The following is a 25,188-nucleotide window of genomic DNA, read 5'->3' on the forward strand; positions in this document are numbered from 1 at the left end:
ACTAGGAACTTTAGTAGGGAGAGCTGTGAGCAGCTAGCATCAAATTCAAAAACCACAAATACTGATATAAACAATAGCGGCGTAATAGAATAGAATAAAATGATGAAGGAGATGAAAGGTTCAGATCCTTGCTCTGCATACTAAATAATTCTTAATGACTATTTCCACATCTGAAAGGTAGGAATAATATGAGAACCTACCCCTTAAAAGAGTTGTTATCAGAAATTAGGTAGACTACCTACAACCATAATACAAGCGAAAAATGACAGCTACTACTAATATTACCAAGTTGTCTGCTTATTGTGTTCAGGTTGTACACTGAATTCTTCACCAGGTTCACAATAATCTGTGCAGCACCCTACAAATCAGTACTCCAGAGCTGAGGCCCAGTAATCTGTGTATGTGCTAAAATCCCCAGAGGATCTGAGAACGACTTGGATTTGGCACATAACTTCCCGACAGCATACCACATCATATTTAACACACCTGACTTACCCACTACTTTGTTGTAGATCTGTTCACCCATAAGTCTCTATAAGCATAGGTTTTGTTTGAGCAACTTCTGGCTGTACTCAGAGCTTACTCCTGGTTCTGCAGCCAGGGATCATTCCTGTGATGCTCAGGGGACCATAAGGGATGCTGGGGATTTAACCTGGGTAGGCAACAGTCCCTCAAAAAGGCATAATCTAAGATCTTACTTTACTCATCTTTTTCCCTTTCTTCATTTCTTTCTTTTTCCCTTCTGCCCTGCCAACCTCCTAATTTTTTTTTAGCAGCACTAGGAATCAAACCCAGATCCTATCTGAACCATCTACCTCAACATTCACTCCTGTTACAGAAGGTTCGCCATGCTCTCCACCTTTCAGAATTTTGTTATTTTATTCCCACCGCCTGGACTGTTAAACTACTACATTTCATTGTATTTCTAAAAGTTCAAACCCTACCATATAATGGAAAAGCACACATACCATCTACCACCCCCTTAAGCTCCTCACAGCTCTCTCACAGACCTCTGCAATCAAAGTGCCTGAATTCTTGCTCGATCAATTACTAGCTTAATGCCCCAGGAATTCTTTTTTTTTTTTTTTTTTTGCTTCTTTGGGTCACACCCGGCAATGCACAGGGGTTACTCCTGGCTCTGCACTCAGGAGTTACTCCTGGCGGTGCTCAGAAGACCATATGGGATGCTGGGAATTGAACCCTAGTTGGCCGCGTGCAAGGCAAGCGCCCTACCCGCTGTGCTCTCTCCAGCCCCCCAGGAATGTTATTTAACCCATCTGTGCCTCATTTGCCTCCTAGAAATCGTCTGATAATGAAAGTGACCACCTGAAGGATTATGGTCAAAATCAATGAGCCATAGTGCTGGGATGTTGTTCAGTGGTACAGTCCTTTCCTTGCATGTGTAAAAGCCTTGGGTTCAAGTCCTGGCACCACCGAAAAATAAATATTAACAAGCAAATTAACAGAAAAGGGTTAGGCACTTATTAAATCTCAGCTATTATCATGACAATTTCACTACACCTTGGGAGGATCAAATGTTTCCTCTTCCATCAAGCATTCCCTGTTTTTTTTTTTTCTTGCTTTTTGAGTATACCCAGCGATGCTCAGGGGTTATTCCTGGCTCTACACTCAGGAATCACTCCTGGCGGTGCTCGGGGGACCATATGGGATGCCAGGGATAGAACCCAGGTCGGCTGCGTGCAAGGCAAACGCCCTACCCGCTGTGCTATTGCTCCGGCTCGCATTCCCTGATTGGTTTGTTCATTTGTCTGTATTCAAGTTTTATTTTACTTGGTTGGAAAGTACTCACTCTACTAATTTTTGTCTATGGGTGTTGAGTCACCAATCCGCAGGCACAGGGCCAGAAACTAAGGTTCTAGCGAAAGGGCACCTGCAACTGGAAAAACTCATTACCTCCTTTAAAGTACTGTTTTTCTTGCTTTTTGGGTCACACCTGGTGATACACAGGGGTTACTCCTGGCTCTGCACTCAGTAATCACTCCTGGCAGTGCTCTGGGGACCATATGGGATGCTGGGGATCGAACCCAGGGCGGCCACGTGCAAGGCAAACGCTGTACTACAGATCTAGATTGCCTTTAAAGTACTTTTAACCATGAACCTCAGAACATTTTATCACTTAATCACTTAATCACTTAACTTCCCGTTAGTCGTCGATTTGCTCGAGCGGGCGCCAGTAACGTCTCCATTTGTCCCTGTCGCGTGCTAGTGTAGCCCAATGGCATCTGTTCGCTCCGGGAACATGAAGGGCCTCAAACCGATCGTTCATGATCTTGACGAAGAAGTCTGACCATCTGGTAGGTGGGCGGCCACGCGGTCTTTTGACATCCCGTGGAATCCAATCAGTAACAGCTCTAGTCCAACGGTCGTCTTTAAATCTCATTACGTGACCAGCCCATCTGATTTTCGACACCTTGGCAAATGAGACAGCGTCCCTGATCCTTGATCGTCGACGGATGTCAGAACTCCGGATTCGTTCTCTCATTTGAGTGAAACGTGATATTCCAAGCATAGCTCTTTCTATTCTTCTTTGGGAGACCTGAATAGCGTTCTCATCTTGTTTGCGTAGGGCCCAGGTCTCTGAGGCATATGTTAATGCAGGAAGAACAGTGGAATCAAAGAGATGTGCCCGGAGCCGGAGGTTCTTCGTCCTCTTAGCTATTTCTTCGACGTTCTTGAAGGCGTTCCAAGCCGCTCTCTTCCTCCTGCGCAGCTCGGGTGCCAGGTCATTTGTCATGTTGATCTCTCGACCTAGGTAGACATAGCTGTTGCATTCGGAGATGGTCGTTCCATTGAGAGCGAATGGGGCGTCAGGAACAAGGCTGTTTCTCATAAACATTGTCTTCGTAAGATTCAGCTGTAGTCCTACCTTTCCACACTCACGGTCAAAGTCGGCCAGCATTTGTGCTGCTTGGCTGATGTTTGGTGTTATTAAAACAATGTCATCAGCAAAGCGGAGGTGGTGTAGTTGCCGACCATCTATCTTCACTCCCATTCCTTCCCATTCCAGTCGTCGCATGATGTTCTCGAGGGTGGCACTGAAGAGTTTTGGTGAAATGGTATCACCCTGCCGCACCCCTCTCTTGACATCAACGATCACTTCTTTGTAGAATGGTGAGATCCTGGTAGTGAATCCGCAATAGAGCTCACGGAGGATCCTGATGTATTGGGCTTGAATGCCCTGATTGGCTAGGGCTTCAATGACCGCTTCCGTCTCAACAGAATCAAAGGCCTTCTTTAAATCAATGAACGTTAAGCAGAGCGGCATCTTGAACTCCCGAGAAACCTCAATGAGCTTGGTTATCGTGTGGATATGGTCGATGGTGCTGAATCCTTTGCGGAACCCTGCTTGCTCGCATGGTTGTCCTTCATCTAATGTTCTGCCAATCCTATTCAGGATGACTCGAGTGAACAACTTGTAGATGACAGACAATAGGCAGATCGGGCAATAGTTGCCAATGTCATGGATGTCTCCCTTCTTGAACAGTAGTACGGTCCTGCTGGTTTTCCATTGGGACGGAACCTTGCATTCAGACAGGTAGCGAGTGAAGAGCCGAGCCAGTGTATTGATGAGTACTGACGGCAGGTTCTTCAGGTGTTCAGGTCTGACCTTGTCTGGGCCGGGTGCTGTTTGTTTCTTTACCAACGAAATGGCGTGTCGGATTTCGGAGGGGAGAACGTTGGGAACAACATACCCATCCTGTGGAATTTGGTATGTTGGCAAGTGGACATGGCTATCGAAGAGATTTGAGTAGAAGTCATGGATAATCTTCTCCATTGCCGTTCTGGAGGATGTGATGGATCCATCAGGACGTCGGAGGGCAGTCATCTTGCTCTTATAGTTGGCGAAGGACAGGCAGGCCTTACGAATACTTTTCCCGGCTTCTGCCGCATCTACCAGTACTTCTGCTCTTCTCTCTTTGAGGTCTTCCTTGATAGCATCTCTGCACTGCTTTGCAAGCTCGGACATTAGCTTGCGGTTGCCTGAGGCATGCGCCAAACCACGCTGGCGAATTAGCTCAAGAGTTTTCGAAGATAGGCGACTTTTTGTGGCTATCTCTCTCTTGGCGTTCCTCGCACATTCATGGAGGTGCTGAACCAGTCGATCGTATTCCTCGTCAATGTTGTCAACAATGGCATCTTCCCATGTTGCCGCAATAGTACCAAAGAGTTCCCAGTTGGTGGTCATTCTGGGAGTTCTCTTTTTGAACTTTGCAGCCCTTTCTCCCTGCTCTGTGAAGTAGAATTTTGCACGAAGGAGACGGTGGTCCGATCCCGTTCGAAATTTTGGGACAACAGCGACATCAGTCAGGCAAAACCGTCGATTGAATATGATGTGGTCTATTTCGTTGTGGAATCGTCCACTGGGAGACTCCCATGTCCATCGTTTAGATTCTGCCTTCTGGAACTGTGAGTTACCATGGATGGTCTTGGTCGACATGATGAACTCTGACAGTCTCTCACCCTGTTCGTTCCATTCTAGGCCATGGGTCCCGATGTGAAGTTCTTCAGCTGATCTTCTCGGTCCTATCTTGGCATTAAAATCACCCACAATGATCTTGTAGAAGGTGTGGTCTTCTTTATAGAACTTCTCTAGCTCCATGTAGAACTTCTCGATTTCTCTTTCATCATAATGAGATGTTGGTTCGTAGACAACGAAGATAGAAACTGCAGGCAGTGAGCCACATCTATTCAAATGTAAACGTCCGATTCGGGTTGTTAGGCATTCGAATGAATCAATGCTCTTGGCCAAGTTTGTGTTGACAAGGACACCGACGCCTCCAACACCTCTTTTATCGCATGTTCCGAGGAACAATTCTTCTCCAGTGTCGAAAACGGCATGGTGAGATTCGTGCCTTCTTGTCTCGGTCAGACCAATGATGTCGTACTTGATCATTCGCGCTTGTACCATCAGGTCCTCAATGGATGCATCTGATGCTAGCGTACGTGCATTGAAAGTACAGACGATCATTTTTGTCTTCCTTCGTTGTGGCAGCCTAGGTCGGCCTTGAGATTTTGTCGGCCTCTCCTTTCTCATCCTTCTCAGTGCTGCCATGTCGGTGAAGCCTTCAGGGTCAGGTGAATGAGACCAGTTGTAGTTACTGGTTTTGGCATATCGAATACACAGCGGATAGCTTGCCAGGCTCTTCCGTGCGGGCGGAATACTCTTGGTAGCTTGCCAGTCTTTCCGAGAGGGATAGAGGCTTTTGGGGTGACCTCTAATCACCCTTGTAGGTGTTACCATATTTGAACTCTATCAAATATGGTACGACAATTCCAGAAGATGGGTATTTAGTGTCTTATGATGTGAAAATCAATCAAAAACAAAGTAGGTCAAAAACAAAAGTATAATAATCATTGGTTACCGATCAGAAAATTCCCAAAACAACATTTCAGCTCTTACCATAGCTATGAACTTATCTCTGTTTCCAGAGAACATTTTATAGTTTCTAGATAATGCTGTTTTCTTTACTAGATTACAGGGTCCTGGCAGCAAAATTCACCTATTATGTCTCTTTATTACCTACAGCTCCTAATATGATGCCTTACAGTGTCTGTCTACCCCAACATTTGTGACCAGTGGATATTTGATGATGCAGTGTTACAGCACACATCAACTGTTCTTACCACAACATCTTCCAAAATCTTAGAGGGGCATGGTCTGGAATGAAATTCAAAATGTTCATCCTCTGATTTCTTCTTTGACTCTCGTTCCTGGATTCTTTTCTCAATTTCTAAATCAAAGCCAATAGGCTGGGTGGGTGGTTTCACCGGTGGCTTTTTAGGCAAGATGGGCCCACTTTCAAGAATCCTGGGATCAAGTTCCCGTGCTTTGAATTTATATCTGTGAGTTCAAATAACAACAACATTTTTTTTTTACTGAAAATCAATCAAAAACAAAGTAGGTCAAAAACAAAAGTATAATAATCATTGGTTACCGATCAGAAAATTCCCAAAACAACATTTCAGCTCTTACCATAGCTATGAACTTATCTCTGTTTCCAGAGCAAAGAATAAACAATAGACCTAACATTTCCATCACTTTAAAAAAGAACAATTCTCTCACAAAGGAAGTTCCCTTTTCAAAAGGACAGAAAAAGGAATAGAAGAGCATTGAAGAGAAAGCCCAGAGCAATTCACAACTAGACTAGAAAGGACATGAGCGCTCTGGTGTTGGTGAAGATGCATTAACTTTGGACACCAAAATCAAAAAACGTTAATACAATTGTAACCATGTTACCTAAACTATTAAAAAACATTTTTTAAAACAAAACAAGGAGAGCTCAATGTGCTAGGTGCATGCTTTACCCACGAGACCTGGATGTGATACCTGGAGTGACTCCCAAACACAATGCTGGGGGTAGCCACTGAACACTGCTGTATGTGGCCTAAAAAATAACCAACCAAATAAATAAACCAAACACAAACTACATCCTCTGGGTATCTATAAATGGGTGGAATCTCCTAAACAAACTTCAGAGGACACCCCTTCAATAGAATCATAAATTCCTCCACTTCTGCATTAGTTTTCCATCAGTTTACGCAGTAGGCCATTTCCATATACAGAGGCCAGGACACGGCTTTGAGTCTATAGCTATTCGGTGCCATTAATCCCTTAGCAACTCCCTCTTATAAAACTAAAAAGAATATAGGTTCTTCCTCAAATAATAACAGTGGGGACTTACTGTTGTAGTTTCTCAAGTTCCTCAGCCTCCTGATCTGCTGCGCTTTTGTAGGTCACAGGCCTTGCACGATGTTTAGTTTGCAGTACGGGGGTCTGTGGGTCTCTGGAGATCTTGGCCACAGCAGGTTTAGAAGGCAACAGAACTACAAACCAAGACTATAGGTATTCACCTTGTTCACAAAAACCTCACGAATCAGTGCAGAGATGCCAAACCACAGAATGGCTGGCCTACCACACTCAGCTCAGATCAGCTGCCAGCCTGAGAAGCAAGCATTCAGTCCCCTTTTCCCAACCAGGCAATAAGGAGTGCGATGAAGGTAGACTTTAATAAACTCTACCTACTGAAAGCAAAACCTATTTGTATCTGACGAACTCTTTATCATAGCCCCTATTTTCTTTCTATTGGAAATGCCAACTTTCTTAAAAAATAAGGCTTGCTTATTCCAGCTTCAAAATTTCTTCTTGGGGCTAGCAAGAGCGATCACTCAAACGCTAGAGCACATGGTTTTCATGCAGGAGGCCAGACTGGATCCCCTACACGACAGTGAATAGCATCAAGTTGGGAGCATCAAGTTGGGAGCAATCCCTTAGTGGTGTGGGATATGGCTACAAAACCATAAATAAACAAATACAGAGATTATGAATAAAACCTTTCTAAAGACCAAGCACTAATTCTCAACTTTAGGAATTCCCTAAAAGCATTCTATCAAATTATCAAGCAAATCTCTCAAAAAATCAAATCAAATACAAAAGTATACTAATAGAAAACAAACAAACAAAAAAAAAACACCACACACCAAAGCATAAATATCAAGATAATTACAGTTGGTCAGGAATTTTCCTGGCTAGGCAAATTCAAAAGTTTATTAATTACATAGAATAAGTTTTCTAAGTTACAAGAGTGGGAGATAGAAACCAAACGTTTTTTCCAAACCTAATTTTTAGAAAAACATCAGACTTCTGGGACCAGACAGTGGGTTCAGTCATTGGGGGGGGAAAAAGAAAAAGCATAAAACCTTGAATGTAAAATGCCTTCTTTTTATTTCTTTTGGTTTTTGGGCCACACTTGGCTGTACTCAGGGTTTATTCCTGGCTCTGTGCACAGGGATCACTTCTGGCAGGCTCAAGGTACTGTAAGAGAAGCCGGGGATCAAACCCAGGTCAGCCATGTACCGGTGTACTATTGCTCCGGCCCCATATCATTTATGGATAATTAAAAGAATTAAACATTGACACAAGCCCAAGATTTTCTTATTACATAAGGATATCTTGGGTTACTTTGATTCCCTATAGCCAATTATTGACCAGCAGGGAAGACGATTGATGCATCTAAATGCACAGAGAGCTGGGTGGTTCAGAAAAACTATATTGTTCGCATATAAGTACATGCCATGGTTAATTTCAAAAGGCAGGATTTCAATTACAGGAAAATTTGTGTATGATACATAGTGAAAGAGAATTCCAGGGGTGTCTCCAGACAGCTATTATATTGATCTCAAACTTACCAATATCTTCCTTTTTGCTCCTTAAGTGGTATCTGTTAATGGTTCCTTTACAGAAGGCTTCAACCTGCTGTGCAAGGGGCACATATGTAGAAGCTGTTTCATCAAATGTTCTTTTCTTTCCATGGGACAGGTTGAAAGGCTTAATTATGGTGCATCCTCTGGATACTTGAGCCTGTGAAGAAATTGTTCACCAAATGAAGTACTATGAAAGAGTTCAAATCTAGCATAGCCACATACTCAGCACGAAAGATCAAAAGAGTCTATGTAAAGCTTTTTCATTCCTTGAAGAAAGATTATATCCAACTTCTCCCCAATTCTTTGTAGGGGATGAGGGAGTGGAAGTGCCAGGAACGAAACTCAGGTCTCACACAAGACATTGAGTCACATTCACAACTCCATCTTTCAAAAGCAGAAGAAAAGGGGACAAGGATGAGGCTCAGTGTTAAGTGCTGATCTTGCATGCATCTTGCATGTATAAGGCCCAGGGTTCAATTTCTGGCAGTATAGTAAAAAGAAGGAATTCGGAGAGCCCGGCAAGCTACCGAGAGTATTCGATATGCCAGACACAGTAACAACAAAGTCTCCAATGGAGACGTTACTGGGCCCGCTCGAGCAAATCGACGATCAACGGGAGGGCCTTTACCTTTACCTTATAGTAAAAAGAAAAGAGGAAAAAAGATGTAGCACTTAAGAAGTCATGCAAAATCAATTAAGATGGCTTTTCACATTAATGTTTGCTTTGGTTTGGGAGCGCCACTCGTCTCAGAACTCACTGTTCACTTCAGGCTCAGGCAGGGATCAGGGACCATAAGCAGAGCTGAGCTAGAACCCACCAAGTGGTCTGTGTGCTAGGAAGTGTCTTATCTGCTGTACTCTATTTCTGGCCCCAGAATATCTTTATTTTGAAATCATCAAGAACAAGATTTATTAGATTTAAAGGAGGGGTAGGGAAAGTTGCAACAAGCATCTCATCCCCAATTCCATTTTTTAAAAAGTCCTTTAATTTTTTCTAGAGGAGGGAGCTAGGGGGGCCTCCTCAGTGGGCTCAGGGGCCACTTTCCTGGCAATACATGGCCTACTGGTCCAAACACAACAACTGGTTCGGTGCTTCGCACAGTGATGCTGTGTTACTCTAAGGCCACCCCACTGGTTTCAGGAGCCATCAGAGCTGTATCTGGCAACACTTGAGGGCTACCAGAACTATATCCCATGGTATTTGAGGGGTCATATGGTGCTGGGGATCTAACTTTGATCTCAGTGAATAAGCCATGTACTCTAGTTTACTGAATTACCTGCCCTCCCCAGTCTTTTTTGATTGGGCTTCTGGGTCTGGATCAGTAAAGTAGCTCCCAAATGATAATCTCTCCACCTATTTCCCCAAACTGATGAAGAAGCCTACTCCCTGAATCATTAATTTTTATGAAAGTAGTCTCTGACCAGAAACAAAGCTTTTCGAGGACCTACCCCTCAAAAAAAAAAAAACCACCAAAATTTTAAAGACCACCTTGGATTTAAAACTTAAGAGGTGAGAGTACAGGGATTAAAGTGCTTGCCCTAGGGGATAGGAGGGAGGGGGAAAAAATAAGTCGAGAAAGTGCTTGCCCTACATGCAGCCAACTCCATCTGCAGCAGTGTATATGGTTCCCTAAGCAACACCAGGAGTGATTCCTGAGGGACTAGTCAGGAGTAAGCCCTGAGCACCACCAGGTATGGCCCAAAAACCACAAAGAAGAGAGAGAGAGAGAGAGAGAGAGAGAGAGAGAGAGAGAGAGAGAGAGAGAAGAGTTGACTTCAGTAAATAATGATAATACAAGTAGAGTACTAGAATTTTTGTTAATGTTCTGCCTCTACATGGGATTTGAGTAGTCTGTCCCAACCTCATTTTCCCTATAAAGTATATTTTATTTTGTACCATCTTTACAGACACAAGATATCATCAAGAATAACATTAACTTTTATAAACTGTAGTGTGTACCTATAATTAAACACACATAATTCTATGTGTTTTATGCACATTTCAAACTCAGTTTTACAACAACTTGGTAAGATGGGTTCCCAGAAAGATACAGAAATTTACCAAAGGTCACAAAGCAAATGCAAATTGAGGATCTTTATTGTTTGGCTGTCAAGCCACTCTCTGGATTGCTCAGGAGCTGTGTGTCTGGTGGGGACCACACTACAGTGATCAGGAGGGATGCAGTCCTGGGGATCAAACCTGGGTAAGTTACACGCAAGGCAAGCACTTAACCCCTGTACAATCTCTCTAGTCCAGACACAGATCTATTTTAAGTCAAAATATACTTCTCTCAATTATATCAGATCAGAATACTACATCTAAAATCCTAATCGAATTAGTAACAGGAATATTCATTCAATCCATAAGCTTACAGGAGACGAAGGATGCTTTCGTAGCTCCGATGTAAAGTTTATTTCCTTATATTCTTCCTGGTTCTTGGGACGCTGTTTAATTCGCTCATCTGTGCGAAAATGGAAGTCTACTACTTTGGTTACTTGGCTCACTGACTTCTTCAAGGAATGTCCTGGGTGAGAAGCAAAGTAAACACATAGGTAACACTGAAAATAGGGAACAGTATGACCTTTTTATTCCACTCCTATTGATACGTTTATAACCATGGATCATATAACTTCAATTCACAATCACAACCGATCAAGACCATCTTGTTAATCGTCGATTGCCTCGAGCAGGCCCCAGTAACGTCTCCTTCGTCCTAGCCCTGAGATTTTTTTAAAAAGTGCCATATTCAAGGCTCTTTCAAAGTTAGGAGAATGAGACCCATCATTGTTACTGGTATTTGGCACATTGGGTACGCCATGGGGAGTTTGCCAGACTCTGCCTTGTGGGCAGGTTATGTGTGGGCAGGTTATATTCGGTAGCATGCCAGTTTGTCCAAAGTAGGACTGAGATAATAAGATGTCGCTTGGCTGCGAATGTGGCCGCGCGCTTTCGGGAGCTGGGTTTTATAGTCTCTGAGTCTTGGCCGTTGATGGGATTACATGGCGCCAGGGGGCCAGTTGGTGGGTGTGACCCCGGCCTACTGGAATTTGGAGGATCTGGGTGGAGGATGCTCAGCCCCGATCCGCGTAGGCTGGGAGATCTCAGTCCCGGGACCCGCATGTCTTTGTTTTGTTCCTCTGCCGGTACCTTCATGTGTGCGGAGAGTGGTCTCAGTATAGTGGTGGCTGGTTCTGGAGGTCTTCGGCTGCCAGAGCCCTGGTCGGGGCAGGGAGGAGAACTCAACCCGCTACCCTCCAAGGGGCCCCGCAGAGTCTCCTGGCCCCTCGCCTGGCTGTCCTCGCCGGGGCCCCTTGGAGGGGAGCAGGTTGAGTTCTCCTCCCCGCCCCGACCAGGGCTCTGGCAGACAAAGACCTCAAGAACCTGCCACCACCATACTGAGACCACTCTCCGCACACATGAAGGTACCGGCAGAGGAACAAAGGCATGCGGGTCCCGGGACTGAGATCTCCCAGCCTACTCGGATCGGGGCTGAGCATCCTCCACCCAGATCTTCCAAATTCCAGTAGGCCGGGGTCACACCCACCAACTGGCCCCCTGGCGCCATGTAATCCCATCAACGGCCAAGACTCAGAGACTATAAAACCCAGCTCCCGGAAGAGAACAGCGCACAGTCTCCTTCAATTCACTTTCTACAAAAAAACCTAATACTTTAAACAACCCTTGGGATAATAGTCTTATTTACTAAGAAATGCTGAGTCAGAGGCCAGGCCCTTCCATCAGATGCACTATCAAAAGGAGCACATGCACTGTCAGACCATCTGACACCTGTGGTGTCAGATGCACTGTTCAAAGGATTAGAGCACCTCATCTCTCAGGTGTGATGATTTTCTGAAGACAGAGAATAACTGGGATACTTTTCATAAGAGTTCAGTATCTGATTTTTAAAGCATCTCTAAGAGGAAAAACCCTATAAACTTCATGGATATTTTTTTCAACATACTACTACTGGACATTATGGCTATGATTCCACCAATAACTATTTGATGCAGAGCAAAGCACAATGTAGACTCTTTCAGTTCCCTTAGTCATACTGTTTCTCCATGGCTACAACTAGATGTAACTTATAACCCTTTTCCTCTGCCTGGGATAAATCAGAAAAATAAATAAACAACCTAACTTGCCAATTGCTTTTTCTTTTTTTTAAACTTTTTAAATTTTTGGCAGGGCTGAAGCGATAGCACAGCGGGTAGGGCGTTTACCTTGCAAGCGGCCAACATGGTGACCTGAGTTGATTCCTCCACCCCTCTTGGAGAGCCCAGCAAGCTACTGAGAGTATCTCGCCCGCAAGGCAAAGCCTGGCAAGCTACCTGTGACATATTCAATATGCCAAAACACAATAACAACAAATCTCATGATGGAGACGTTACTGGGCCCACTCAAGCAAATCGATGAATAATGGGAGGACTGTGACCATGACCGTGAATTTTTGGCCACACCAGTGATGCTCAGGGGTTACTCCTGGCTGTGCACTCAGAAATTATTCCTGGTGGTGCTTGGGAATGCCAGGCATCGAACCCAGGCTGGCTACATGCAAGGCAAGCACCTTACCTGCTGTTCTATTTCTCTGGCCCCTGCTCTTTTATTTCAATCCCAGTTCCTTCTTTTTCTAATACAAAGAAAAATAATTTGGAGGGGAAAGGAACAATTCTACTTTAAAATGAGAGAAATTTTCATGGAAATGGGCTTCAAAAGATAGAAAAAGGGTTAATTAAGCATGTTAATTAATTAAGCAGTAGAACACTTGCCTTGAATATGTAAGTCTCTGGGTTCAATCCCCAGCACCACTTTAAAAAACAAAAAAAAAAGGAATGACATCTATAGCTAGAGATGCTCAAAGAAAGAAGTTGGATATGTAAAACGAACCGGAGAGTGATCACGGGACTATAATGAAATCCATATCCAAAAAAACCCATAGTCCTTCAAAATAAACATCTTATGCTATTGACCAAAATACTTTTTTCTTCAGAAACTTAAGAAAAAAAAAACAAAAAACACCAACACTGAGAACCACCTCCTCATAAATTAGATTCAACTAGAACCAAGCTAACCTGTTCCCGCAAGAGCAATTTTCTTGAATTCTTCATTCTTTTTCCGCATCTCCATCACCTCCTGCTGCATCTTCATTCTCTTCTCCAACTCTTGCTCCTCAGTACTTTTTAGAATTTTCTGCCTGAAGGGCAAAATAATACAGGAGATAGGAGAAAAGAAAGGGGATCAATGATTCAAAATAATCTAATGGCACTTTATAGATTGTTTTCGTCTGAAAACAAACAAACAATTAGAACAAAACAAAACAAAACAAAAAGGTACTGGAGCAATAGTAGAATGGGTAGGGCACTTGCCTTGCATGGAGCTGCCCCAGGTTGGATCCTCCACGCCCTACATGGTCCCCACACTCTATATGGTTCCTGAGCCCCACCAGTCGTGATGCTTGAGCATGAAGCCAGGAGTAAACCCTGAGCATCACTGAATCTGGCCCCCAAACAAAACAAACAAATAAAAACCTATTTACTCAGATTAAGACCAGAAGGGAGCTTGTCATAATTAAAATGTTTAGGTATTAAATTTCACAGACTTTTTTTCTCTTATTCTTTACATTTGCTTTGAAAATAAATTTTTTTCAAGACTTTAAGAGGAATACCTACTAAGAAAGATTTCACCTTTTGAGAGTTACAACTTTAGGACTTTGGCAAATTCCACATGCACCATAGTGACTTCAGATGTACTATTTGCAATTTTACTCTACTGGTTCTCATTTAAATTCAGGGGGGAAAAATAAATTTAGAAGAGAAAACATACCTTCCTGGCACATTATGTCTGCCCTTCGCTTTTTCTGGGGAAGACTCATTCTTTTCTTGTTGAGCACTGCCTTCTTCCTCTTCCTCTGGCTTCTTTTTGCTATTAGAACTTAAATTCAAAAGAACAAAAAAGTATTTTCTCTATTCCCTAAATGAGGTTTCTACACAAACCTCCTACCATTCATGGCACGAAAATTTCCTCATTTCTAGCTTGCTCTTCAAACCCTTGAACACATATCTTGCTTGTCTGCTTGCTTCTTTGCTCATTTCCACTCTGGAGAAGCCTGTTTTCTATCCCTTTCCCTATCCTCACATCTTTCTAAATAAATTTTAATACAAACAACTTTGTTTTACTAAAAAAGTAAAAAATAAAATTTTCTCATTTCTGGGCTGGAAAAGTAGTCCAGCAAATAGAGCATTTGCCTTGCACACAGCCAACCCATGTTCAATTCCCAGCACCACATACGGTCCCCATGAGCCCTACAAGGAGTGATCCCTAATCACTGCCAAAAGTGACTCCTGAGCTCATTGTCAGGATTAAGCTCTGAGTATCACTGAATGTGGCCTAAACCCTTTACCCCCTCCCACAAGAAAAAGACTCAGAGATACTGTTCTGGCATTATTCAAACTTGGAACCAAGGGAAAAGACTTTTAGAATTCTGCGAAGCAAATAAATCACTATTTTCTAAACCTCTGGCTGAATAGGCTATTCAAGCAAAAAAAAAAAAAAATCCCTAACTAATAAAAATCAAAACAAACATCATGTATTCTGTTTGCTATTAAACACTATATCAATGGGTTAAACCTATGCCCACTGACAAAAGCTGGAGCTACTTACACTCTCATTTTCTTGGAGGGTGGAATTTCATGGATTACAGGAGTAGCACATCTCTTGGCTTTCATTTTAACATCTTGCTTTTCTTTCTGCTCCAAATTCTTCTGAGCAGAGAGTCTAATAGATCTTCTATGATAGAGGAATTGACAAAATTTATCTGTGACAAATGTATCTACTACAGACAGGAAAATGTTCTAAGAAACATGAAACTATAATTAAATTACATATGTCAAAAAGTCTAATAATGGATCGAAGACATGTAGCCCCCAAAAAAACAAAACAAAAAATTTTAACCATTCTCAAAATTTAGCATTTGTTTATATTTTAGCATCAACTTAGTACCTCAAAATAAAAACCCCTTAAAATACTGAATCCATAGATTAATTAAGGAGAACTTAATTAATTATAATATTGGGTATCCCAATCCATTAACATGATGTAGTGTTACCAATATTTTTGTTTGTTTGGGTTCTCTGTTTTGTTTCTGGGCCATACCTGGCTGTGCTCAGAGCTTAATCCTGGCTCTGCTCAGGGATCATTCCTGGTGGTGCTCGGGCAAGTGTTTGGGGTGTCAGGGGTCAAACCTGGACTGACTGTGTGCAAGCAAATGCCCGACACACTGCACTATCGCTCCGGCCTCTGTATATAAAAGTGTCTTTGCTTTGACTCAGAGTACCTAATTTTCAAATCTTCATTATGAAAATTTTTTAAGTATTTAAAAGTAAACAATTATATAATGAGGAGCTGGAGCGATAGCACAGTGGGTAGGGTGTTTGCCTTGCACGCGGCCAACTTGGGTTCGATTCCCAGCATCCCATATGGTCCCCCAAGTACCACCAGGAGTAATTCCTGAGTGCAGGAGCCAGGCGTAACCCCTGTGCAACGTTGGGTGTGACCCAAAAAGGAAAAAAAAAAAGAATTATACAATGAACCGATAGGGTGCTCTTTCTGTTTCAAAATGTTTCAACACAGGGCTGAAAGATAGTACAGTGTATAATGTACTTGTCTTGTACCCCCTGACCAACCCCCTGGACTCAGAAGTAATCCCTGAGCACAGATGGATAAGTCCAATCCCCCTTTCTCAAAATAAAAGGAATTATGGGGGACCAGAGATGGTACAGGGGGTAAGGCACTCATTAGCCTTGCATACAACCAACCCTAGTTGTATGTCACACATCACCTATGAAGTCACACATCATAGCCAGGAAAGATCCTAGAGTACAGAGCCAGGAGTTGGCAAGCACCTCCAGATGTGGACCAACCAACCCCCCACCCCAATAATAAACATAACTAAGGGTTAGAGAAAGTTCAATGCGCTGAGTACATGCTTTACAAGCAGGTAAATCTCATCCCCAGAACCATAGGATCCCCAAGCACTGCTGGGAGCAACTCCAGACCACACAGCCAGGCGGAGCCCAAAAGCCTAAATAAGTATGTAAATAAAATATAATAAACTATCATTGGGGCTGGAGTGATAGCGTAGCGGGTAGGGCGTTTGCCTTGCATGCGGCCGACCTGGGTTCGATCCCCGGCATCCCATATGGTCCCCCAAGCACCGCCAGGAGTAATTCCTGAGTGCAGAGCCAGGAATAACCCCTGAGCATCATTGGATGTGACCCAAAAAGTAAAAATAAATAAACTACAATTAAAGAGACTGAGAATACCAAGGGGTTAACTAGGATGTGAAGCAACTTGAACTCTCATATAGCGCTAGTGGGAATAGAAAGTGGTAGTCACTTTGGAAAATATTCTGGCTGCTTCTTATGAAGACACACTTAACAAGATGGCCTAGTAATTCTATCAGGATAAACTCTTGCCCTCACAAAGACCTACAGGCATGTATTCATATCAGCTTTAATCATAATGGTCCAAAAATGGAAACAACTCAAATATAGCTCTACTGGAGAATGAATAATGAGATATAAAAGAACATTATAGACAATTCCAATTTTTTTCTTTTTTCTTGCGTCACATCTGGTGATGCACAGGGATTACTTCTGGTTCACGCACTCAGAAATTAGTCCTGGCGGTGCTCAGGGGACCATATGGGATGCTGGGAATCGAACCCGGGTCAGTTGCACGCAAGGCAAACGCCCTACCCGCTGTGCTATCACTCCAGCCCCAATTCCAATTTTTAAAACATACAACAGTTAAGACTGATCTATGAAAAACTGTTAAAGTAAATGTAAAATTGTAAACATGTTAATGGTAGACAAAGCAAAGTTTTGAAATCGAATCGATTGGGTGAATCATAGCTCTGAAATAAAACTTACCTTGAATGAGCAATTTAGTACCCCTTAGTCCTTACATAAAAATTTCAGCTTATTACCTAAAACTCACATTATAACTATCAAATAAGAGAACACAGTCTTACACAGAATCTTATACATAATAGTGCTCTGTCAAGTAACCATTCTTTAAGTATTATTCATCTAACCTCCACATTCAAGCCCTGAAAGTCTTACCTCTGAGGTTGGTTTGGAGTACTTCTAGTCTTAGTTCCCTTGACTTCTGGGAAAGAACGAGAATTTAATGAAATGGACTGTTCCACCAGATTTTCTTTTTCAGTCTCTTTGTAAGTATTGTCAACTGCAAAAGAACATGTACTAGTCAGCATTAAAATGCCAAGCGAGGGGGCCAGAGCACGTAGGGCGTTTGCCCTGCACACAGCTGACCTGGGTTCGATCCCTGGCATCTCATATGGTCCCCCAAGCACCGCCAGGAGTGATTCCTGAGTGCAAAGCCAGCAGTAATCCCTTAGCATTGCTGGGTGTGACCCAAAAAGCCATAAATAAATAAATATGTCAAGTGAATGAATTAGAAAAAGCACGCGTGCATACACACACACACACACACACACACACACACACACACACACACACACCCCTTAATACAGTATCCCAGGTTGAAAAATTACCCTCAGCAACAGAACTTAGTTGCAGAGAAATCTTAAGGAGAAGGCCAATTTGTAAAAAGGTTCTTTAGTTGAAGCAGAAACGAAGTATCAAGATATCACCTTAGGAATAAAGCATCCCAAACACATCCTCATATCATATCCGAAGATAAACAGAGATAGAATTCTGGAAGTTTCCTTGCAAAACACAGGACCCAAAAGAAGAGAGAGAGAACAAGGGGGAATGCCCTGCCACAGAGGCAGGGTGGGATGGGGGGGATGAGGGGTGGGAGGGATGCTGGGACCCGTGGTGGTGGAGGATGGGCGCTGGTAGAGGGATGGGTACTTGATCATTGTATAACTGAAACCCAAGCACAAAAATTTTTAAGTCTATAACTGTACCTCATGGTGTTTCACTAATTAAAAAAAAATTTTTTTAAATTCTGTAAGTTTCTAAAGATAAATAGAAACACCTAAGAATCAACTAATGTGATAAGCAATTAATCCCTCATCAGCAATACAGTATCATTAAAAATCTGGGGCCAGAGCAATAGTACAGCAGATACAACACTTGCCTGGCACGTGACCGACCTAGTTTCGATTCCCCAGCATCCCATATGGTCCCTTGAGCACCGCCAAGAGTGATTCCTCAGTGCAGAGCCAGAAGTAACCCCTGAGCAATACTAGGTGTGGCCCAAAAGCCAAATAATAGCAACAATAACAATAATAGGCTTGATCTCTCAGCAGGAGTTCTCCCCTGAACATGTTTATCACTTGCTCGTCTGTCTCTTTCTGCTTTTTTCTACCGTGGAGCCCATGTTCCCGCTTGAGCATATTTCCTCTCTTTCTCTTAGTCATGTCTAAGTAAATTTGTTCAATTAAAAACCATCCTGTTTCACTAAATATTAATAATAGGGGTCGGAGTGATAGTACGGGGGTAGGGCACTTGCCTTCCACACAGCTGACCTGAGTTTGATCCCCAGAACCCCACATGGTCCCCCAAGCCTTGAGGAGTGATCCCTAAGTGCAGAGCGAGGAGTAAGCCCTGAACACAGCTGTATGGCCCAGAACCCAAAATAATAATGTCTTTTTCTTCTATCATTCTACATTGATGATGAAATAAACTTGGCCTGAATAAGCAAAGCAAATCATCTTTATGTGGCCAGGGGTTGGACGTGGAATTTAAGGAATCAAGGAATGCAACTGCATCAAACTAACTAGCCTGAAATCAAACAGAACTTGTAAATCAAACTGCAAATAGTGCTGATATAATTACATTAGTGTGTATAATGCCAACAGTTCAGTTTAAAATAGTATGAAGACCAGAGAAATGGATCAAAGGACTAAACAGAATGATTTGCAGCCTAGAGATCCAGGTTTCACTGGCACTACATAGTCCCCTGAACACTGCCAGGTGTGGCAAACAAATAAAACAGTATGAGCTGGAGCTGGAAATGTGGTTCAACTTGAGCACAAAACTAACACATGCAAAGCACTGGGTTTCATCTCCTGCACCACATGCCCTCAGCCCCTACCACCACCAGGAGCGCCACAGAGGCTGGCCAAGAGGTGAAGTACCAGCCTCCAAATGTGAGGCTCTAATGGCTCTGGAGCATTGCTATCGGAGTTCCCACCACAATTGCAACAACAAAATAAAAAATGTTAAAAAAGAATGCAGGGGCTGGAGAGATAGCACAGCAGGTAGGGCATTTGCCTTGCATGCGGCTGACCCGGGTTCGATTCCCAGCATCCCATATGGTCCCCTGAGCACCACCAGGAGTAATTCCTGAGTGAAAAGCCAGGAGTAACCCCTATGCATCTCCGGGTATGACCCAAAAATAAAAAAAATAAAAATAAAAAAGGATGCAACACTTGGGGGCTGAAGAGACAGTACAGCAGGTAGGACACGCTTGCCCTACACATGACCAACCCCAGGTTCAATCCCTGGCACTCCATTTGGTCCCCCAAGCCCTGCCAGGGATGATTCCAGAGTGCAGAGCCAGGAACAAGCCCTGAACACTGCCAGCCAAAAAACAAAACAAAACAAAAAAGATACACAACATTCAAGAAAAGGTATACTGCAATAGGAAAAAGGAGATATTTTATCGCAAAGAATTCTGATATTACCAAAGTCATATATCCCTGACACTACATATGGTTCCCCAAACCCCACCAGGAGTGTCAAGTTCAGAAGCAGTAGTAGTCCACTGGGTATGGCCCAAAATATCCACAAAAAAACAAAACAAAAAAAAAATCCGAAAGAAAAGTTGTTAGGCCAGAGATAATACAGGAAACTGACACTGGTTTAATATCCAGCATTGCATATGGTTCCCCAAAACTGCTAGAAGGGACCCTTGAGCATGAAGTCAGGAATATCCCCTGACCACTTCCAGGCATGGCCCAAATCCCACTACCACAAATACAAAAAAAAAAAAAAAAAAACAGACCTAAATACATGAGGGGGTAAATCAAGGTATATAGCATTTAGGTAATTTCCTCAGATCCCTCAAACTCCTAATACACTGTCCTATGATTCTCCCAGGGAGCATTTTTAAAAGATGCTCTTTCTTACCTGTTCTCAAAGGAGTAACAATAGCTTGCTGGAGATTAGTCTTTCTCAAAGGAGTTTTCTGAGGAAATCCTGTTGGACAATTCTTCCCCGGAAACTTATTCTCCAAATTGGCCTTCTCATCTGTGAAAACATAAGATTACTCTCATCCACACATTCAATAAGGAAGCAAAATAAATCAGAAATGTACTTAAAAGACAGTGGTAAGCCCCTTCTAGCTCATTTGGCAAACTTCAAGTGATCCAAAGTAAAAGAAAAACAAATGACATATCAGAGACAGAAATTTAAAAAAAAAAAAAAACCTAATATACTGACAATACTGAACAATGTATTAGAGAAAAAAAGAAGTGCAGGCTCTCCAATGCAAATAGCGCCTTATCTTTGCTTAAACACATTTAAGATTATCCAACCATAAATTGGCTTTAGCCCCACGTTAATACATCATTTTCATTTTAAAGAACACTATGACCACTGAGATCTGTGTGGCTTACAAGAGACATAATGGTTGGACTTCTTAAATTCTGGGAAATTTGAGATATGTAAGGCTGGAATGGAGCTAATCTCTCATAAGGAATTTTATCTTAGATTTTGCTGTACCCAAATATCAGTGCAAAGAAGTCAAGGCTTTGTTCTTCCCATACTTTAATAGAAACTTTAGGAATACAGTGAGCCTCACAAATAAATGTAATACTCTGACTGCAACTATGTTTTTTAAAAGTGATTATTTAGAAGAAAATTACAAAGTAATATATTAGAATTAAGGTCATTTTTAGAAAGTAGGCTTAATTTTAAATGCAATATTAGTTGGAAGAAAGAAACTAACAGAACTTAGGTAATTTTGGAAAACAATGGAATTTTAAACTGATTTTTTTAATTAATTCTTTAGATTATATTTGATAGTGTTATTAGCTAATATCTTTCTTGTAAAAAAAAAATTGACAGCCATTCCTCAGGAACTTGTAAAACAGAAACAAAGAGACTCTGAGTGGCGGCTGTATCTCAGTGGTAGAGCACTTACCTTGCACCCGTAAGGTACAGGGTTTGATCCCCAGCACCATACATGTGAGAAAGAGAGAGTTGGTCAGGGAGAGAGAATAAACCAATAGGGCTGCTGAGTCACAGATGGTCATCTTATCCATTCTTCCAACCACACTGCTTCCAATAAGACACTCCCTTTTCAGGGTCTGAGAAGCTATCCCCACTGAATATCATTAAGTCCTTTTCCAGGCAAATGATACATGCCATCACTGCATTATAAGTGACAAATGCAGCTTATAATTAACTCATTTTTGTCCCCTATTATGAGTTCTCCTAACAAAGAAGATAAGAATTTGAGGGGCTGGAGCAGTAACAGCGGGTAGAGTGCTTGCCTTGCACACAGCTGACCTGAGTTCACTCCTCACTACATATACATATAGGAGCATGTATATGGTCCCCTGAGACCTTAGGAGTGCTCCCTGAGCTCAGAGCCAGCAGTAAGCCCTGCGTACCAAAAGGTGTGACCCCAAAACAAAACAAAACAAAATTTTAGGAAACTGAGGCCCCATACTGGGCCAATTTCATCAGGGCACTCCAGATGAAGCAGGTGCCGTCTCCCTGCTTACTACAGATGGAATCCCGGTGACCAAAAGCTTCCACAAGCAAGGCCCAAGTATGTGGGTTCCAGGACTGAATCTCCAGGCCACACGGGCTGTCCTGGGTTGTCCCTTCCCACGTTCCCGCCCACCCAGCAGACTGGCTGTCACTCCCACAATTTGCCTCCAGGCACCATCGTAGTGCACCAACAGTTCTGGCCCAGAGACACAGCAGCAAGTCGCAGAAGACACCACAGCACCGGAGATCTCTCCAGGTGATTTTAAAACTACTATCTTGACTGTGGTAGTAGCTATACCGAGCCAATTTCACCGGGGTACCCCAGATGGAGCAGGTGCAGTCTCCCCGTCTACTCCAGATGGAATCCCAGTGACCAAGAGCTTCCACAAGCAATTATGCGGGTTCCAGGACTGAATCTCCAGGCTGAATGGCAGCAGAGGACCTGGGCTGTCCCTCCCTGGGTCCCTGCCCGCCCAGCAGACTGGTTGTCACGCCCACAATCTGCCTCTGGGCTCCATCTTAGTGCACCAACCGCCCTGGCCCAGAGACTCCCAAGTGAATCCCAAAATGTATTAGTGCCATACATACAGAGATGTCTCTGGAACCAAATCATTTACAATCTAGAAATTTACATTTACAATCGTGGTCGTGCGAGCTCTCATGATACTAAAATTGAGCAATGGAGAATAAGTTATCTAGCGTCTTCCCCTGGCAGGTAGACTTGAATGGTGGTAGGAAATTTCGAGCAAAACATACTGCTCAAAATGAGAGAGACTACTGGGGAAATTGTGCCATAGAGGCAGGGTGAGGACTGGGATGCGGGTGGTAGAAAATGTGCAATGGTGGAGGGAGTTCCATCCAAATGTGCAAGGGTGTGCCATCATTGTATGGCTGAGTCTCAAATATGAAAGCTTTTTAACTCATCTCACAATGATACAATTAAAAAAAAAAGTAATGTGGAGTTCATGCCCAATTCAGTCAGCTTAATCAATGGCTGAACAAACAGCAGTACTCCTACATTATTTAAAAAAAAAAAAAAGACAAAAAACTAAAATGAAGATATTCCATCAATTATTACCTTGCTAGCACTGATCTCACTTTATAGTATTATCCTAAAGTATTACAAACAACCAAACCATATTCTTATTCATTCTTAGCCCAGTATTATGGTTTGTGTCATATCACACAACCCAACATCAGTCCATCCTAGCTCTGTCTGGGGACTGGGTTATATTTGGAAAAGTGATCTATAATCCCTCCACTTAAAAATGAACTGAAGAAGGGAGTGGGAGGGTGTCAAAGAGATAGCTCAATAGGCTAGAGCACCTGTTTTGCATGCAAGAGGCCTGGTTTCAATTCCTGGCACGTCATGGTATCCCAAGCACTGCCAGAAGTGACTCCCAAGCACCGAGCCAAGAACAGGCCCCAAATATGGTCAATGTAGACCAAAACCAAAACAAACAAAAAGCCAATACAAGGATTCTTGTGATTTTAAAACTATCTTGACTGTGGTAGTAGCTATAACAAAACTACACAGGTGATAGTAATTATATAGAATGTAATATCCTTAAGCAAAAATTAGAAGAGAGAAAGCCTAAAGACACCTGAAAAAGTCTAGGACTGTCTCAACACCAAGACCCTATTTGTATATTGTACTGTACCTGTGCCCAATGGCAACAGAGCACATTTTATGTGGCAGCTACCACCACAGACATGTTTTGAGTGTAGAGTTTCACGAAACTAATCTGTTATTCCCCTCCTCCCCCCGTGTCCCCAGTTTATTTTATTTATTTACTTTTGCTTTTTGGGTCACATCTGGCGATGCTCAGGGGTTACTCCTGGCTCTGCACTCAGGAATTACTCCTGGCGGTGCTCAGGGGACCATATGGGATGCTGGGAATCAAACCCGGGTTGGCCGTGTGCAAGACAAACACCCTACCCACTGTGCTATCGCTCCAGCCCCCTTTGTCCCCGCTTTTTTTTCTGTTTTGGGGCCACACCTTGCAATGCTCAGGAAATTACTCTTGGCTCCATACTCTGGGATTATTTTCAGGGTGTTCAATCAGGAGACCATGTGGCACCCAGGATGAATCCAGAGATTCTGCATGCAAAGCATGTCCTCCAGCTCTCTGAGCCATCTCACTGGCCTGAAATATGTCCCAACAGAAAAATAATATTGATTTTTACTAAAAGTTCATCATTTCCATGATAACAAAGCATCTTGGTGTGGGGGTGGGATAGTACAGCAGGGAGGGTGCTTGCCATGCATGTAGCCAACTCCCCAGGTTTGGTCTCCAGCATCCCATATGGAACCATGAGCACCACCAGGAATATTTTCCGAGTGCAAAGCCAGGAGACTCTCATGAACATCTCCAGCTGTGGCCCCAAAATGAAACAAACAAGAAAGCATCTTGGTGCACAAAAAAAAAAAATTTTAGTTTTGTGTTCATCCATTTCTTTTCACTAACCTAAAAATGAAGAGAAAGCAGATACTTACCAAACCAAGAATCTATGTTTTCTGTATCTTCTTCATCAACCAAAGATGTAAAATTAATGAAGTCCGAGGGAGCATCATAGGAATAAGAGGTTTTTAGTTGCGACATTGTCTCCCACTGTCCCACAGAACAAGTTTCTGCCAGTTTTCGTTGTCACTCTTCCAAACAAGTCGCCTTCTAAAGAAAGAAATTATCCAGAAAATTATTTTACAATACTCTGATACATTAACACCCTAGCAATTACTTTGCTTTTACTACCACATTTGCACTTCTAGAATTCACCTCAATAACAAACTTACTTTTCAAATCAAACTAAAGTTAACTTTGCTTTTCTGGTAACTTGAAGACACTCTGAGTTAGAATCAAAAAATTACAAAGTTTAATTGAGTATCTTCACTATGTCACTGATTGTGCTGGTGGGTGTTTTATATTATTTTTTATTCTCCCTTTATCTGTTATTTTCTCATTTCTAGTCTCAGTCACATCTAATTTGCTTGTTCTGCCCTCAATAACCCCATTTCTAGGGGCTGGAGTGATAGCACAGCGGGTAGGGCGTTTGCCTTGCACGCGGCCGGCCCAGGTTCAATTCCCAGCATCCCATATGGTCCCCCGGGCACCGACAGGAGTCATTCCTGAGTGCAGAGCCAGAAGTAACCCCTGAGCATCGCCAGGTGTGACCCAAAAAAAAAAAAAAAATCCAATTTCTAAAACATACCATTAACTTTTATTACCCTACCAACCAAAATCTTACTCATCAAAG

At 42.7% G+C, this 25,188-nt stretch overlaps 1 protein-coding gene across 1 annotated transcript in view; it reads right to left on the reverse strand.

Annotated features, from left to right (window-relative positions):
* The window catches only part of LOC130017188 (targeting protein for Xklp2-like), a 39,645-nt gene extending 15,050 nt beyond the window's left edge, over nt 1-24,595 (reverse strand). Inside the window, exons 1-10 of the mRNA XM_056107894.1 lie at nt 24,431-24,595; nt 20,344-20,463; nt 17,344-17,467; nt 14,882-15,007; nt 14,045-14,152; nt 13,294-13,415; nt 10,597-10,748; nt 8,209-8,380; nt 6,705-6,846; nt 5,647-5,863 (exon numbers count right to left, since the gene is read on the reverse strand). Of these exons, the coding sequence (XP_055963869.1) occupies nt 5,647-5,863; nt 6,705-6,846; nt 8,209-8,380; nt 10,597-10,748; nt 13,294-13,415; nt 14,045-14,152; nt 14,882-15,007; nt 17,344-17,467; nt 20,344-20,463; nt 24,431-24,536 (1,389 nt within the window). The 5' untranslated portion in view covers nt 24,537-24,595. The remainder of the gene's footprint in view (nt 1-5,646; nt 5,864-6,704; nt 6,847-8,208; nt 8,381-10,596; nt 10,749-13,293; nt 13,416-14,044; nt 14,153-14,881; nt 15,008-17,343; nt 17,468-20,343; nt 20,464-24,430) is intronic.
* Between the last annotated feature and the right edge of the window lie 593 nt (nt 24,596-25,188).

This window comes from Sorex fumeus, unplaced genomic scaffold, assembly GCF_029834395.1.
Source record: "Sorex fumeus unplaced genomic scaffold, SorFum_2.1 ptg000178l, whole genome shotgun sequence".
In the NCBI taxonomy this organism is placed as follows: domain Eukaryota; kingdom Metazoa; phylum Chordata; class Mammalia; order Eulipotyphla; family Soricidae; genus Sorex; species Sorex fumeus.